Raw genomic sequence first — 18,325 nt, forward strand, 5'->3', positions numbered from 1 at the left:
ATACCGTTTTCCAGTTCTGTGTGTCTGAAGCACACAAGAATTTATTTATTTTCTTCTATCATTTGCTCTTGACTTATTTCAGCGGTTGTATTTTAGCCATAAAGAGAAGGGTGGAGTGTGAGAAATAGAAGATTGTGTTGTTATTTTTAGGGATGACTCTCCTGCTCTCCATCCTTTTCCAGGGCTGTTCTTGGCTAACTTTCCCATGGATTTCTAACCTCTTGCTTCGGTTCTCTTATGTAACAGGAAATAGGTTGACGGGAACAAACGCACTGTTAGCATATCAGCTGCACACATAATAGCAGCTGATTTAGTTCATGCTGTCTTCATTTTGCTAAGCAGACACTATATAGCACAAAAAGAAGGAAAAAGAACTTCGGGAGCCTTTTCACCCAAGGGAGAACATTATAATTCTGCTCTGCTCAAAACTGCAGAGTTGTGAGGAAGCTTGATGTGGAATATGTTCTTCTTTTAAAGTTAGAAGTCTGGAGTGTCATGTCCTGGGATTGTGGATTTAAGTATCTCTTTGCTTTCCCTCCAACTCTCAAGGCAGGAGTTATGTGCAAGCTTCATGAACGAGAGGATATTGGACGCCTTGAACTTGTCCAGAAACTGGCAAGAGAAAACCTTCTACAGACAGATAAAAAAGAGCAAGAGAAGACAGATCAGGTAGGACATTTTTTCAGTTTTTGGTTTTTGAGTAAGCTCACTGTTTACAGTTCTGCAAAGTGAGTCATGACTAGTTCCCAATGGAATCAATGGAACTTAATTTGAGTGCAAGTCTATGCATGTCGAGTCAGAAATAAGTTCCCTTTAGGAAAAGTTTGCAGTCTCCTGAGGAGATGTTTGTGGAAACCAACAGTTCTGATGAAATTTTGTTGTTCAAATAACATTCTTTCAGTAGAATCTGAGATATTAAGAAACGCATTAAATGCATTCAAATTGATTTGTTTTTACTTTATAAATATTTTAAATGATTATATTGCTTTTTCATTGGACCTGGTTTACGTAGAAATTTAACACTGTGACCAAACATAAACCAAGGCTGTAAGTGATAGAATCTGGCCAAAAATAAATAAATCAAGCAGTCAAATTAAATTAGCCTTTTCAATCAGCTGCCAAGAGTCATCCAGTAGGATTTACAGCCCTTCTGCAATACTTTGTGGGGAGAATGGGCTTGATCTCCCTGGGAGGAGGTAAGTCTAGGGCTTCAGGGGCAACTGTGGAAAAGGCCTTGTGCCTAGTAAATTTTATTTCCTATAGCACAGGTATACATAGGATGACCTGGTTGCGGTATCACAGTTGGCTTTGTGCAGGGAGAGGCAATCTGGCAGGTATGTTGATGGCCAGCCATGAAGGGCTTTGCAAATATGCACCAACACCTTGAATTAGGCCCAGAAGCTGACAAGGCAGCCCGTGCAATTGTGGCAAAACCAGGTTAATGCATATATTGCCTCTCAAGATTTATTATGGGAACAAGCCACGGTATTCTGAACCAGCTGCTGCTTCTGAGTTGTCCTAAAGGGCAGTTTTGTACTTACTTTCTTCTTCTTTTTAAAAATGAACATGGTTTAGAGGCTACATGGGGAAATTTTTTGTTTGTTTGGTTATTCATCTATTTTTAAGCAAGTATATATTTCAATCCATGCCAGTCCCAAGGCAGTCTGCAACTTTAAAAGACAACCTAATGTGCTCTTGTTTTAAATTTTGGCTGTTACATTAAATACAAATTAAAATACAGAATTCACTAATTAGAACAGTCCTCAAAGCCATCCCTCCCTTTCCCCAAGACCTAGGTGAAGAGATGAGTAGAAACAAATTCTGTCCTAAAGTAGTTATACAGATGGTAGACATTAAATAAAAGGCCCACGTGCTTTATTGGATAACTTGTTTTGTTCTCTCTATGATATTTTGTTTGTAGATTAGAAAATATTTTTCCTAGCTGCATGCTAGTTTAGAACCGCCCAGAAACAAAAACAAAAAGATTGTAGCAGTGTGTGTGTGTGTGTGTGTGTGTGCGTGCGTGTGCGCGCACACAGATCACCAATATTTTCTTTAAACACAAACTGATCTTGTAGAATCCTTGTGGCAAGCTAGCAAAATAACATGCCAAAATGGGGTGGGCCTTTTGTTTTTGTTCTTGTTTTCCCCAAACAAACAAAGGAAATTAAACTTTATTTGAGAGCACCACTGAAATTTGTTCAACAGTACTGTAAATTGCACTTGAAAATTATCAGAGAAGAGAGAAAATTTCAGAGAAATTCTGATGGTTGGGGTTGCATGGTTTTAGCACACTTTCAAGGTGTGTGAGGGGCATTTGCGTGTCCTCTTTCCTTCATCTAAATTAGGGTGATCCAATGCACAGCCTGAGGGCCAAAGCTTTTTTGGTGGCCCTTGGTAACATTTGATGTCCACCCCCCGGGCTTTGGGAAGGGAGACATGAGGGCTCTAACAGGGTTGTAGAATCCTCCCTTCTCCTTCCCAAAGCCTAGTTAATGCTTTCCCAGCTTTGAGAAGGATGTGGGAAGGCTCTGGATCCCTGCCAGAGCCCTTGTACCCGCTTTCCAAAACCAGGCACCTTGCCTAGCTGCCTTTAGGAAGGGAGCATGAGGGCTAGCCGGGGGGGGGGCGTCAAGTTTTGGCCTTCCCACCCCCTTGCGATAATGCAGAGTGCGGCTCACAGGTTCCATATTTTGCTACCTACTTTGTGTAAAACGCTGGGCTGCCCTGCATTCTGGGTGTCTGCACATTCTGAAAACCCCACAATGTCCTCAGCTGGACCTTCCTGTAAGCATGGTGTCTGTCTGTTGTAAACTACCCTGTGATGTGTGAAGGTTCAGAAAACAAGGACTAGGTCATTGTTTCTAGTTATTAGGAGACTGGTTTTTGCAACATTCCCCCTTTCCTATAGTCTGTCTTTCCTATGGCAATAATAGATTATAACTTGATAAGGACAGGTATCTTCCAGTCATTAAGACCTTTGATCTCTGTTGCTTTGTACACAACCTACAGACTTAAAAAAACTTGATGCACTGATGTCTCCATATAATGATTTTATCGTTCCTGTTCATGTGGTGAATATGTTATCTAAATGCACCCCCAGGTGGTAATGGTTAGCATGCTGGAAAGAACTACTGCAGGCTATAGCTTGTTATGGCATGGTAAATATTAGCTACTAATGCATAAGGGGAACCTTAAAACAACATATTAAGCAGGCAAGACCAGTGGAAACACATCAAAAAGTTTTGGAAGCAGAAATATATATATATAAGCATATGGATGGATGCAATCCAGAAATTTGCATGATTAAGACTGACTAGAATTTGATCTTCCTTGGCACACAATAAAAGAATGTTTGGCAAAATGCAGGGTATTGACTGCAGCCATTTTTTATTAATTTAAACGGAGTTTTACAGCACCTTAAAGACTAAATGTGCTATTCAATGCTAGCCCTACTCAGAGGAGACCCAGCAAAGTTAATGGGCATAACTGACTTTAATTCATTAATTTCAGTGGATCTGCTCTGAGTAGGACTTTGTTGACTACAACCCTAACAAAAAGCATAAACTTCTGTATGCTACAGACTACTTCGCTAAATGCATAAGCGCTGTACTGAGTTACAGATACATGAGGTAGGTACAGAGAGAGAGAGAGAGAGAGAGAGAGAGAGAGAGAGCGCGCTTGGGATGGGAGAATGAAACATAGAAAGGTATGGACAGTGTGAAATACCTGGTTTAACAGTGGTAATGCACTAAACAGTTGTTGGTAGAACATATCCAACTTTGGTTTGCCTATTCAACACATACAACGTGCTAAAAAACCATTTGCTTCAATCCACAAGTGGCAGCATTGAATCTCTTGATGTATCCTAATTCAGTCAAAATAAAAAAAAAAAATTCCTTCCAGTAGCACCTTAAAGACCAACTAAGTTAGTTCTTGGTATGAGCTTTCGTGTGCATGCACACTTCTTCAGATACCTAATTCAGTGTTTCATGTTGCAGTCTCACTTTGATGTTCCTTTTCTCCAGGATGACAACCCTTAGCTCAGAGTTTACAAAATTACCTGGAACATCAAAATGTTCCATCGCTGTTTCTTAGTAACTGTTTCTGATGTCAGATTTGTGAGATACAATCTTACCTTGGTTCTCGAACACCTTGTGACTTGAACATTTTGGATCCTGAATGCCGAAAACCTAGAAGTAAGTGTTCTGGTTTGTGAATGTTTTTTGGAAGCTGAACGTCCAATGCGGCTTCCGCTGCTTCCGCTTGAGTGCAGGAAGCTCCTGCAGCCAATCAGAAGCCGCACCTTGGTTTTTTAATGTTTTCAGAAGTTGAATGGACTTCTGGAACGGATTTTGTTTGAGAACCAAGGCAAGACTGTATTAATATATCTTTAATGCAGTATCATGTATGTAGAAGAAGAAGAAGAAGAATTCAACTCCGAAAATGTAAATGGATGAATGCATTTTCTTTTTCATATCTAGCAAATTTTGGCATACAGTTAGACCTAAAACTTGCACAAGGGTTACGTTCCAGGGGTCCTCATGCAAACGAAAATTCGTGCAAAGTCAGGAAGACCCCAGTGCAACCATCCCTCCCTGTCCAGTGTTAGTGCACAGAGCGGGCAAGATTACATGAGCCTCGCACGGCCTTCCAGAGCCCGGTAAGCAAAGCAAAGGGCTTAAAAACTCTTTCCATGAAAGAGAATCCAGTGGGGAAAGGGTTTTTGAGCCTTCCACCTTGCTTTCCAAGTTCGGGGAAAGTCGTGCAATGGCTGTGGGTGCTCATGTGAGAGCTCACACAGCTGCTTCTGATGTTTTTTCCTCAATCTGCCACCCTCTTTCTAGTTATGTATGTATGTATGTATGTATGTATGTATGTATGTATGTATGTATCTGTATTTATCAACAAAACACACAAGACTATGATCGTGTATGTAAATTGCACATAAAGTTTTGGGCCTACTGTATGACTTTCTTTAGGTATTCCAAGAGGTCTATAAGGAAGAATGGCATAATATTTGGTTTTATTTGCATGGCATTTCTCACCATGCATCCTTAATTGCATTTCTCACTATACAGCATCCTTAAAATTGCAAAGCTTCTTGCATTGCCTCCTCTGTGATGAACCAAGCTATTTGTACTATTGCAGAGGGGGGGAAAGGGCACATTGTGACCCAGCAATTATGTAGATTCTTCTCCTGCTCCAATCTAGATAGGCAGCCTGTGCTAGAAAAGGTGAATGGCAGCTAGACTCACTTCCCTACATGACCCTAATGTTCTTCCCCTTTCATCACTCTCCTTTCTCCTTGTGCTCTAGCTCCCAAGGTCTTGTTAAATGTTTGCATCTTTTTTTAAAAAAACAACAATGCAAAATGTGATGAAGAATTACTTAATTTGCATATATTGTTCCAGGTGTTCCAGTTAGCATGCATGTGTCTCTTGAGAAACTGTTTAGCCCTTGCATCCAAGGACTTGCTTCTTGGAGTCTACTTTAATGTGAGAGGTATCTGGCAACAAGTAAGGCCAACAAAGTGCAGCGAAAATAATATTACAGTGGTGTTATAGAAGCATATTTTAAAGAAATCATCCTTTTTTTTAAAAAAAGGTATGAAATATATATACCCATCTAAATTTTCCAGTAAAGTGAAGCCTGAACTGTGCCTCTGCTTTCATCGGAACCTCTGATTATTAAGAATTGTTGGCCTCAGCTGGTTTTTGAATGGCTCTTCCTGAAGAGGAAGTGTGCCTTTTCCTCCCTGTACTTTCCCTTAAGTTCTGTTGTGCATTAAATTGAGTAGAAGCCAGGCTCAGACTGCTGGATGACTGGATTAGAGATGGGTGGGTAGGTCAAAAGAGGTGAAATGTATACCAGCAGTTTTGTACATATAAACTGGGTGTGGGGGAAAAAAGGTCTGGATTTATTTTACTTTATTTCATTCTACAGCATTTCCTCATTTTCCCCCAGAGGTGCAATATGCTTTTTATGGCGTCTCTTCCCATCCATCGTCCATCGTACCAAAAATATCTGGGTTGGGACTGGGATTGTAGCCTGTCTGAAACCTTGGAGAACTGCTCCCAGTCACTGCAGGCAGTACAGTGGTACCTCTGGTTACATACGCTTCAGGTTACAGACTCCGCTAACCCAGAAATAGTGCTTCAGGTTAAGAACTTTGCTTCAGGATAAGAACAGAAATCGTGCTCCGGTGGCATGGCAGCAGCAGGAGGCCCCACTAGCTAAAGTGGTGCTTCAGGTTAAGAACAGTTTCAGGTTAAGAACGGACCTCCGGAATGAATTAAGTACTTAACCCGAGGTACCACTGTACTGAGCTAGATAGATAGATCAGTGATATCACTCAGTATAAAGCCTCATATTGGTTCAGAATACTGGATGTGTTGATGAATGATAGTATTATATACTTATCTCATTGAGATAATTGAATGATGATTAGGCTTAATCCATAAACAGACACAAAATTCACATGCGGGGGGGGAGCAGTCAATTTGGATTTTTCAGTACTGAGATTTCTCTTGGTTGTTTTAACTGTATTAATAACAGTTGTTGCAAATGGGTTGAAGTGAATATTAGAACATGTTCAGCTATGCACAATACCTGTGGGACCTTACACTGACACAAATAGATCCTCTGGTGGAAAAATAGGAAGTATGTTAGCTCTATTACCGTATTTTTCGCCCCATAGGACGCACTTTTTCCCCTCCAAAAATGAAGGGGAAATGTGTGTGCGTCCTATGGGGCGAATGCAGGCTTTCGCTGAAGCCTGGAGAGCGAGAGGCATCGGTGCGCACCGACCCCTCTCGCTCTCCAGGCTTCAGGAAGCTATCCGCAAGCTTTGCAAGCCCGGTGGGAGTTCCCACGGGCTACAAGGCTTGTGGGCAGCAGCCTGCAGCCCCCGCGAGTGTCCGCAAGCCTTGTGTGCCCGGCAGGAGGTCCCGCCGAGTGCGCGAGGCTTGGTGCGGCAGCCTGTCGCCCGAAGCACGGGGAGCCCTCCGGAGGGCTCCCCGTGCTTTGGGCGGGTGTCTGCAAGCCTCGCACGCCCGGCAGGAGGTCCCGCCGGGTGCGCGAGGCTTGGGGCGGCAGCTTGTCGCCCGAAGCACGGGGAGCCCTCCGGAGGGCTCCCCGTGCTTTGGGTGAGTGTCTGCAAGCCTCGCACGCCTGGCAGGAGGTCCCGCCGGGTGCGGGAGGCTTGTGGCGGCAGCCTGTCGCCCGAAGCACGGGGAACCCTCCGGAGGGTGCCCCGTGCTTCGGGCAGGTGAGCGCAAGGCTTGGGGTGGCAGCCAGGGCGGAGGGGGAAAAATAATTTTCTTTTATTCATTTCCCCCCCCAAAAACAGGGTGCGTCCTATGGGCCGGTGCGCCCTATAGGACGAAAAATACGGTAACTAGGTTTTAATGATGGTTGTCAATGAGAGTACCTTATAAGAGGTATAACTATGAATGGAATCTTCAGATAACTCTGTGATTTCCCTGTCCCAGGTGTCTTTGTGCATTGAGGCAAGTTAGGGAGGAAATGAATGAGCCCAAAAACTGTACCTAATCTCTGTATGTGTAGACATGGAGAGGAGAAATGGTCATGATTCTATAAGCAGCACCTCCAACCACTAGGTGGTGCTGTTCTATGTTCTTAGGGCTTAGCTGAGTTTCTATTTTTCATCTTCCAGTTCTGTCAGTTTAATTTTAAGACCTAGGTGTCTGTTATTCTAAGCAAGTTTTACAATTGGCAATCACAACTTGAAAATGGAAAAAATCCTTACCGACGGCAAAGAAACTTGATGGTTATTCAGCTGGACCTGAAATGAATGAGTATCTGGATGAATTTGAGCTTCTTGTCTTAGTGAAAGAGTGGACTGATCAGAACACAGCGCATCACCCCACAGTTTTTCCACAGTATGATCATAAGGCATTTTATCCGCAACTTACCAGTGCAAGCTGTGACTCATGAAAGGAATTCTGTAATCACTTAAAAGGCATGAGATAGACTTAGGTCTTTCAAAATGCAGGAAGGAATGGCAAGCTAGGGGGAGACAAGTCAGGAAATCTCTGTTGTTGTTGTTGTTTAGTTGTTTAGTCGTGTCCGACTCTTCGTGACCCCATGGACCAGAGCATGCCAGGCACTCCTGTCTTCCACTGCCCCCCTCAGTTTGGCCAAACTCATGCTGGTAGCTTCGAGAACACTATCCAACCATCTCGTCCTCTGTCGTTCCCTTCTCCTTGTGCCCTCCATCTTTCCCAACATCAGGGTCTTTTCCAGGGAGTCTTCTCTTCTCATGAGGTGGCCAAAGTATTGGAGCCTCAGCTTCAGGATCTGTCCTTCCAATGAGCACTCAGGGCTGATTTCCTTAAGAATGGATAGGTTTGCGACTTTCGGTTTAGCGCCATCGGCGAATGGCGGAGTTCCTCCGACCGGAGGAACTGGCTCCGTGAAAACTGGGTCTTCCCGCCGCGGCGAAGGTGGGGACCCGCTAGAAATCCCAGGCGGAGGCCCTACGCACCGGGAACCCCATTTTGGGGCTCCGGAGTGAAGTGGGGTGAGCGGCGCGGTGCTGCGAACTGATTGCTACTTTCACGGAGTGAAGCCGCACAGCCATTGCCGGAGAGCGCTGACTTTTTCCTGTGGACAATTGGATTTAAAACAAGTACCCGTGAGTAGAAACGGAAAATTGGATCAAGAAATATCTTAATTTGGCACCGAAGCGGGAAGGTTCAAAACAGGAAGTCCGCCTTCCGCTTTTTGTATATAGACTGAAGCAAAAACCTTGTAAGTTAAAGTCTGGAAAGTCATTAAAAAAGTTTAAATTTCCTTCATTTATAATTACTGAAACCCCCTTGGAAGCAGGAGAAAAGGGTGGGGGGAACTTTGTTTAACGCCTGCAGGAGAGGGAGTGAAGAAAGATAAGTTTCCACTGTCTCTAACCTGGAAACGGGGTGTCAGAGACAGAAATTCTTGGAGAGGTTCATTGACTGTGAATGGAATACTTTGACAGATAGCTAAAGAAGAAAAATAAATTGATTCCAATGTTGCCTTCTGCATTCTAAAGAAACAAAATATCTGAAAAATGAAAGTAATTTTCCTTTGTTGGACTTGCCTTAAAAAAAATGGATACAAATAGAAATTGTCTCCTCTAGAGGGAGCTTGCTAAATTTTTGCTGCGTCTACTTGAGGACTCTACAGCTGTCAGATTAAGATCGTGGGACCAGTCCTTTTTGACCTTGACTAAATATGAGCTGGGAGGAAGTTTTGGTGCTTGCTTTATGCAAGACAAGTGCCTTGCTGGAACAGATGCATGAGAAGATGGATTTGATGAATGAGAAAATGGATTTGATGACTGTTGTGGTTAATAACTGTGGACAAACAGGGAATATTGATACAGAAACTATTCAGGGACCAACTCAGGAACCTGTACTGATTGGGCAAGTGCAGAAGATAATGGAGGAGGTTGCGGTTGCACCTCAAATAATACAAATGGAGAGACCCGAGGCCCTACAGGAGCATAAGCCGCTGTCTTTGAAGATTGAAGTTGGAGTCGGCCAGGGGGAGTCTGGAGCTGAGGAGGTTCTTAACTTTGGAGAGACCTCGAAATATGTTTTTAAATATTTTTTGGACTACATTGATGATTGTGGGGAGTGGGAGTCTGGGGAATGGGCTGGTTGGATGAAGGGAGACGAAGATAATTTTGGATTGGAATCCCCCAGAGACCTACTCCCCAACGAGAAAGGAAAGAAACTAAGAAAGAGACCAACAAAAGACAAGGAAAAGTGCAAGTATAAACAAGAAGAAGATGATCTGCAGAAGGGACATGGAAGAGACTTAAGGGCCTCGGACATTAGATTACCAGGTTGATGGACTAGATGGAATGGACAGTAAGGACTGACACGACCCGAGACCAGGAAGAAGAGACGTTGGATGAAGATTGGAAGAAAAGTTATAAAGAATTCTTTTTTTTTTTTAGGGAAAATTAATGAACATTAGGGAAAATGTTGGAATGAAACTATATGACTCTAGTAGAAAAGATATCAGGAGTTATGTATAATCGAGTATTAAGCGTTAAGCTCTAAAGTATTTTTTGGTAAGATAAGGTTAAATAACTTAAGGTAATTTGAATAACAGAATATGGGGAAAGGATGGAAAGGATTTGTTGAGTTAATTAATAGGTTAAATTGTCAAGATAAATTATTTAGTAAAAATTGAGAAAGATGGAAAGAATTTGCTGAAATAATCAAACTAGAATACAAAAAGGGAGGTGTGAGGAGGTCAATGAAACAAGCAAATGGAAGTTAAAGATATGTAATATGGGATTTGTGTCTTTTTTCCCTTCTTTTTTATCTTTTTGTTGTATTGTTGCATTGGTTTTTATGTCTTGTTTTTTCTTGTTTTTTTCTATGTATTGTAGTGTTGTTTTTAATTTTTTTCTTTCTTTTCTGTAATTTTGAAATTATTAATAAATATTTTTTTTAAAAAAAGAATGGATAGGTTTGATCTTCTTGCAGTCCATGGGACTCTCAAGAGTCTCCTCCAGCACCATAATTCAAAAGCATCAATTCTTCTGGAAATCTCTACATATTAATTTAATTTGAGAAAGCAAATTGATAAGAGCTTCCCCTGCTTCTCTATATGTCCATGTGGTGATTTAAGTGAAGCAGAACCTGCTTGACCAAATATAAAGCTGGCTTTGCAGAGAGGGGGCCACCTCATAAAAGACTATTGTGTGAAAAACTAGTAACTGGGGAGCTTCATAGCCTGCTAGTTAAAGACGACACAATTTTAGATAAGCCAGTGGACTGTATTGTATGCAGAGTGCAGAATTTGAAAGCAGGTATTATTTCATTAAAGGTGTATGCTCAGAGCAGGCTTTCTCAACCTTGGCTCTCCAGATGTTGGACCACAACTCCCATCATCCCTAGCTGCATGAATCAGTGGTCAGGGCTAATGGGAGTTGTAGTCCAACAACAAGGTTGTAGTCCCAAGGTTGAGAAAGGTTGGCTTAGAGCAACTCTCATGACACCAGCAGCCATTCAGGAACAGCTTTTCACAGCATCTGAAGAAGGTCTAGGAGTCTCCAGCCCAAAGGCATTTGCAGACAATGTAGAGAAAAAAGGTCAATGGAAGCAGAATTTCCCATGTATCAGAGAATCTGGAAGTTTAGTGTATAACTGAAATATCTGCCATGCTGATTGTTGAGAGATAATTTATATAAAGCATTTTGAAATGAAACTCTTAGGCAGAAAAAGAGCAGCTTACAATGTTCAATAATAAGACAGTCCCTGCCTGTAGGCTTACAGTATAAAAGTCACAGCACAAATTTAAGTCACATGCTTTGAATCTTAAAAAACTCACAGCCATTCTTCTTATCCTCATAAAATAGGTTGGTAAATATCCTAAGATCTTTTAATAAATACAGCTTTCAAGTTTACATAGTCAATGTTCAGTGAACTTTATACAAATAAAAATGTTCTTAAGTATTTTTGTTGCTTATGACATTAAAATTTAATGTTTCACTTACAGCGCTAGGCACAGTGCCATGGGAGTTAAGTTTGGGCTGGATCCTTCCTGGTCCAAATGCCACAGGAAGGTCTACTTAGAGCGTAATCAATGGCTGATCCACGAAGAGAATCTTACAGATGTTCTTGATGCTACAAATCCTAAGAGGACAGACAGATAGACAGTCACGCACACACACACACACACACACACACACACACACACACACACACTGCCCGGGCACGTACATGCACACTCACTGCACTGCATCCTATTTTCCTCACATTCGGTATTCCCTCATGTGTAATTCCTGCCAGCAAGGAACATGTGCAGCACCACTGCAATTTAATTTATATTTGCTTTGGCTGACGAAAAGCTTGCAGAGTCCCTGAAATACCCTTGAGCAATTGCAGAATAAGTGACAATGCAATCTTCAAAATCAGCAAAATGTATTTATGTGTGATGCAGGTACCTGAGCGGTAGTAATGCTCTTGCTTGCTCTCTAGTTTGGTCATTTGCAAGCAGTGCTTGCAATGGTCTTCCAGCTTGATCTTCTTCCTGTCCTCCCCCCCCCCGTCCCACCCTCTGATTTCAAGCCCAAAGACAATTGTACTCTTTCATTGACTTACAAATTGATTGGAGAAGACTTCACTGAGAAGCTTCTTGCCATTGTGCAGAAGGGAAAGGGGAAAGGAACTATTAGACTTGGTATACATGCTATCATCAGATGGTTTGAGATTTGCTCCTCATCTGTGCTTCACCACTATATAGAAATTAGCTGGTGAAGGAAGTGACGTTTCTTTCTGTTTTTCTCTCCTTCTACCATGTGAAGCTGACCAGGCAACATGTCTGGGCTTGAGCGCTTTTGTTAATTGCCCCTGTTCATAACTTATTTCATATGGAGGAGCAGCTTAGTATGGAAATGGTACATAAGAATTGTAAGCTATTTTTTAATGAATCTGAGTGGGCAAGTCATTTTTCTTCTGGTTGAAGATAGCTCAAGTAGGGTATATATATATATATATATATATATATATATATATATATATATATATATGCAGGTTTTGGTGTCTTCGGGTGTCTTCCCGTGTAAGAGTTGGGGTGTCTAGGCGACGTTTCGACGAGGTCTCACTCGTCATCTTCAGGCTGGTGCTTTCGGCTTCTTGTTACTAGAACAGAGCAGGATCTCAGTGTTTGAGTTCCTATAAATACTGTTGAGGGGGTGTGGTGTATAGCCTCCAACGTTCTGGGCAGAGAGGGAGTTCCCAGGTTAGTGTGCCTTTTCTTCTTTTGTTCCTTAATTACTTGAGGGATATCTTGAGTGATTTCTTGAGTGATATTCTGAGTACCACTTAGGAGGGTCATTAGGTGTGCTCTTTAACATGGAACATCAAATTGCTCTTTAACATGGAACATCACCACAAGAGAATAATCATGGAAGCCATCGAGATAGAGAAACACCCTCACAACATGAACAAGCGTGACGACACGTCCCGCCTGCCAGACATCTGGAAATTAGCCCTCCCCACAAAAACCGACACCAGAACCAGAGACACACAGAACGCCATCTCCAATCAACCACACCAGACCCAAACCCAGACCCTCTCCACAGATAAAGTACAGACACCATCCAGTAGCCAAACCATAGTGGCACCTCCGGATGCTGCACCCCCCTGCAATCCCTACACAGATCTGGCTGGCACAAGGCACAAAACCACAGCTCGCCCCTATACACGAAGTCAAGCCAGAGCACAACTAAGTGCAGTACAGCCATCTTCTCAAAAAAACTTTTCACAAGCTCAAGAGGTCAAGACACGAAAGCTTTAGCAACTAATCCACACCTAATGACCCTCCTAAGTGGTACTCAGAATATCACTCAAGAAATCACTCAAGATATCCCTCAAGTAATTAAGGAACAAAAGAAGAAAAGGCACACTAACCTGGGAACTCCCTCTCTGCCCAGAACGTTGGAGGCTATACACCACACCCCCTCAACAGTATTTATAGGAACTCAAACACTGAGATCCTGCTCTGTTCTAGTAACAAGAAGCCGAAAGCACCAGCCTGAAGATGACGAGTGAGACCTCGTCGAAACGTCGCCTAGACACCCCAACTCTTACACGGGAAGACACCCGAAGACACCAAAACCTGCATCCCTGTACCCGTGAAAATCTACGAAAGCATATATATATATATATATATATATATATATATATATATATATATATATATATATATGAGAATATGATTGGAAATCATGTCTGTAGTCCTATATCCACTTTCCTGGACTAATGAGTCAACACGTATAAGATTGTACTATAGAAATCATAATTCCTGGATTCATTTATATGTTTTTCTTGGTGATTTAAAACTATTTAGGTGCAGTGCTAAGGACATACCCAGTCAGCACCTTGCTATTAATATGTACCTCCTCATAGAAGGAGACTTGCCTCCAGCTCTTCCACTCACTGCCCAAGACCTCTTCACACATTACTGTTAGAGACGGTGACCACACTAGGGCATTGTGATCCCACATTGTGCTCATGCTGCAGAATTCTGACAGCAGTCCAGGCTTCCTGTCGCCTGCATTATGTGTGGCAATATAGTCACGAATGCACTTGTCACACATGAACGTATAGATGTGGGATACATGCAGTTTGATGCATGTGAGTGATTCTGACACAGACCCCTTACAGTGGCCTTTTTTTCTTCTGTTTTCAGTCCTTACTTGTCAGCCATCCTCTCATCATGTTTGCGAAATAGGGGTGGCTTTTTAAAAAAGCTCTGTCCATACAGTGCATATAGGTTGAGGTGTGTGTGTGTGTGTGTGTGTGTGGTGGCCATTATAGCCTCTCTGGTTTGCAAATTTCCCCATGGGCCCTTAAGGTCAAATACGGTAGCTCTCAAAAACCCCTTCTGCTACTTGCATGGTATTATATTGTTTAAGAGTAAAGCCTTATTTTGTTCCTTTTGGAGAATAATCAGTGTAGTTGTTAACACTATAGTGTGGGGAGTCTAACATGTCATCCAGAGTGGCTGGGACAGCCCAGCCAGATGGGCACGGTACAGAAAATAAATTGTTGTTGTTGTGATGCTGCTGCTGCTGATGTCCAGTGTACTAAGACTCCTATAGAGCAGTTGCCCACCCGTGGTTCTGAGGAAAACACCTTGGCTTTTTGGTACTTTAAGGCTGCTATCCTGTACACACCCACCTGTCAATCACATGGGGTCATTATGATAATAACATTTGACCAGTGAGGCCAATCCTGATAAAGATCTGGCCCTTGGAGCCAAAAAAGGTTTTCTACCCTTAACCTAGATTATCAAGCTTGATGACTCTATTCTTCTTTTGAAAAACAAAACTCTGTTCTGTGGCCCCATATATACCAATGGCACATTAGAATGGTGACTTGGGCGTGAAGTTCATCTACTGCTATGGAGCCCCTTTGGAATCATCCACTTGTTTGAGGCTAGCTCTTGAATTAATCATCAAAGTGCTATATAGAAATAAGTATGAGTCTTGTGCAGAAATGTTAAACAAGGAGGCTATTAAAATACTGCCTTCTTTTGTTCTACTATTCTGTAAAGCAACCAATGCATTTCTGGTGTAAATTCAACATAATTACACATAAACAGCACTGTGCTTCTAATAATGTAAAAAAATTAATAATCCTGCTGTAACCTTCATTCACTTTTTTATTTTTAAGCCCACCACATTACTGCATAATTTATTGGATGAAACTCTTCTTGAATTTTATACACCAGCACGTGGAACAGATTTGTATAGACAGGTGGAGTGTTTTCCACACCTGGGAATAAACCTTAATTAAGATATAAAACATGGTTCATTATGGGAATTTATCTCCTTTGGCGGCTTAACTCATTTCCTGTGTGACACAGGAGAGAACACAGGCATGTCAATACGGGAATCTACTCTGAAAATGTGAGCTCTGTTGAAATAAATGGGTCTGGTGCCAGTCCAGCATTTTGAGAATTGGATCAAGTCGGAGCCAGGAAAGAGTGCATGTGTCACTTCTGCTTTTATGACAGTTTAATGGTTCCAATCCTTTTACAGCCTCTCGCTTCCAATTTACCATGTGCATGTTAAGTGCTTGCCACTGCAAGCTCCCCTCTTCTTTCCACAGACAATATGCCTAATGTACATCAGCTGCACTGCATTGTTGCGGAGAGGAACCGAATGCTAAATGAGCAAGGGCTTTTATAGAAATGAAAGCTGGGGCAAAACTGCTTCATCGTGGGGAAATGGTGCCAATGTCACACAGTCTCATAGCTGCCTGCATGCATATTTTACAGAACACTGCATTCTGTTTTCCCCCCTAGGTATATTTAAAATTTTAGGATTTAATTTGTTCGTCCCTGCTTCGATAAGTTTCCTTCAGTTGCATGCTGCTGCATTTTAGTAAATATATTACACTGGGATGGGGTGAGTTGTAAAACCAAATGTGTGTATATATATTTTTCTTCTAAACACAAGCATTTAAACTCCTTAGTGTTAAGTTGTGGGCGAACATATCAGACGACACAGCGATTCTTCAAACAGCTCTGGTTTATTCACAGGCCAGAACAGAACTGAACTGAAGGGTTCAGCCAGCCTGCTTATATAGTGCTCCACTACAACGCAACTGTAACACTTTCTGTAACTATCCAATCATTGAACGTCACTTTCAATCCCTTATTTGCATATGTGGACCTGAGTGAAAACTCTCTACAGTATCCCCCTGCTGGCCCAGGGTGAGAACTTCAGTACATAACACTTAGGGTGTGCAGTTTATTTTTTAAAAGATTATCGTGTTTGAACTAAGGATTTGGAGCTTGAGCTAAGTTCTAAACAAGCAAAGGCAAATACAGTGGTACCTTGGTTCTCGAACTTAATCTGTTCCGGAAGTCCGTTAGAAAACCAAGGCGCAGTTTCCGATTGGTTGCAGGAGCATCCTGCACTCAAGCGGAAGCCGCGTCATACATTCAGCTTCCGAAAAGCGTTCAAAAACTGGAACACTTATTTCCGGGTTTTCGGCGTCCCGGAGCCGATTTGTTCATCAACTAAGCCATTCGAGAACCAAGGTACCACTGTAATCTAAAATACTGTTTCCCTGGAAAATTATTCTGATTCACTTGTTGCTTATTACCTATGCCCCTCCTGCTATTTCTGGAAGATGTGAAGCAGGATGTGTGTGGATTTTGCAATGGCTGTGATCTCTTAACACACCATGGAAGGTTTTTGGTGAGATCCACTTCATATGTCATAAAAGAGAAGTGTAAGCAGTGTGTACTTTCCCCCCTACTTTTATCATAATTTCAAACCAACTCGAAGGCTTTGTGCATGGGAGTGGGCAATACTTGTATTTGTGTTTAAGTATTTGGAGATTGAGGAGCTGTGCCACTATCTGATGCTTCCGGTTGCTGCTGTTGTCATCACTTTTGCTCATTCCAGCCACATTTGGCATTTTGACATAGGCTTATGTAGATGTAAACATGCCTAAAGGTTGGGGAGTGAGGGATGACAGCTGTTTTTTATGCTTTGACACACTGTATTTTAAAACCCCATGCATAGCTGACTCTTTTCACTCTTGGACCACGGATATTTGGTCAACCCAGAAATGGGAACTCCCTTCTGACCTATGTTGGAAATAAGATTACAGTGGTACCTCGGGTTACAGACGCTTCGGGTTACAGACTCTGATAACCCAGAAATAGTACCTCGGATTAAGAACTTTGCTTCAGGATGAGAACAGAAATCACGTGGCGGCGGCAGCGGGAGGCCCCATTAGCTAAAGTGGTACCTCAGGTTAAGAACAGTTTCAGGTTAAGAACAGACTTCCAGACGAATTAAGTTCTTAACCCGAGGTACCACTGTACTTCAATATTTTAATTTTACGTATTTCCTGGTCTGCCATGATGGCTATCTGCAAGCTGTTCTAAAAAGTTTTTTTCCTGAGATGCACAAAATAATGGGAAAAACTTTTCTTTCACTGATATATTCTGAAGAATTAAAAGAACCTTGGGTGTGTGTGTGTGTGTGTGGAAATGGATGGTTACTAGTATGTGCTTTGCATTGTTCAACACAAGAGAATTCTTGGAGATTGCAGGACAAAACAAAACATGCCAGTGTTTACTTAAGATGCTTTGCATTTCATGGCAGCTACCATGTGACTTAGTTGTTACCATGGTAGCTATGCATTTTTCATTCCCTAACTTCCATAAATGCTCAGATTGCCCTTGTTGGGATAACTTATTCCCTTCTTGAAGTTGTATACCACTGCGCAGAATAATGATAATGAAAGCAACGCCTGGAGAGAGAAAGAGAAAGAGAGAGAGAGAGAGAGAGAGAGAGAGAGAAATGTGCTCTGTTTTAAACTGATAGAACTATGGATGATATATAAAGCAATTTCAGTTATTTTAGTCAGAACAATTATTCTAGTTTTAAGCTCCCCTCCTCTTTTTAATGAAATAAAACAATGAACAAATTATTATTAGAGGCAACAGTAGTAAAGGTAAGATAGCAATGTACCATTACTATATTATTAGCGGTCCAGCCCTCAATAAATGGCATATCAAGAATGTGTTATGCACAAGCCCCACTGACATGGGTGGATTTTTAATTGGCGTTTGTATCTAGTTCGTTAGGAAGGATAGCAAAGCTTCTGGAACGAAAAGAGCAGGCAAAGTGTGAGCATTCTGCGTAAAGATTTATTTAGCATCACTATACTGATGAAATATATCTTAGTATTACTGCGCAATGAAGTTTTTTATTCTATCTTTTTTAGTTTTTGTTACACAGGAAATGCCAAATCCTCGTAACTAGAGAGAA

At 41.9% G+C, this 18,325-nt stretch overlaps 1 protein-coding gene and 1 long non-coding RNA gene across 5 annotated transcripts in view; one reads left to right on the forward strand and one right to left on the reverse strand.

Annotated features, from left to right (window-relative positions):
- RAPGEF5 (Rap guanine nucleotide exchange factor 5) overlaps positions 1–18,325 on the forward strand; it is a 128,892-nt gene that overhangs the window by 46,171 nt on the left and 64,396 nt on the right. For all 3 annotated transcript variants that reach the window (XM_081164459.1, XM_081164461.1, XM_081164460.1), the window contains exon 9: positions 550–669. In XM_081164459.1, the coding sequence (XP_081020585.1) occupies positions 550–669 (120 nt within the window). The remainder of the gene's footprint in view (positions 1–549; positions 670–18,325) is intronic.
- LOC308570291 lies at positions 7–14,326 on the reverse strand. Of its 2 annotated transcripts, none has more exons than XR_014001086.1 (3): positions 13,925–14,326; positions 11,519–11,657; positions 7–630 (listed from the first exon to the last, which is right to left on the reverse strand). It is a non-coding gene; the product is annotated as an uncharacterized lncRNA (long non-coding RNA). The 2 variants fall into 2 exon arrangements; XR_014001087.1 differs by having other exon boundaries at positions 13,896–14,326.

This window comes from Podarcis bocagei (genome assembly GCF_964188305.1).
Source record: "Podarcis bocagei genome assembly, chromosome: 12".
NCBI classification, from domain to species: domain Eukaryota; kingdom Metazoa; phylum Chordata; class Lepidosauria; order Squamata; family Lacertidae; genus Podarcis; species Podarcis bocagei.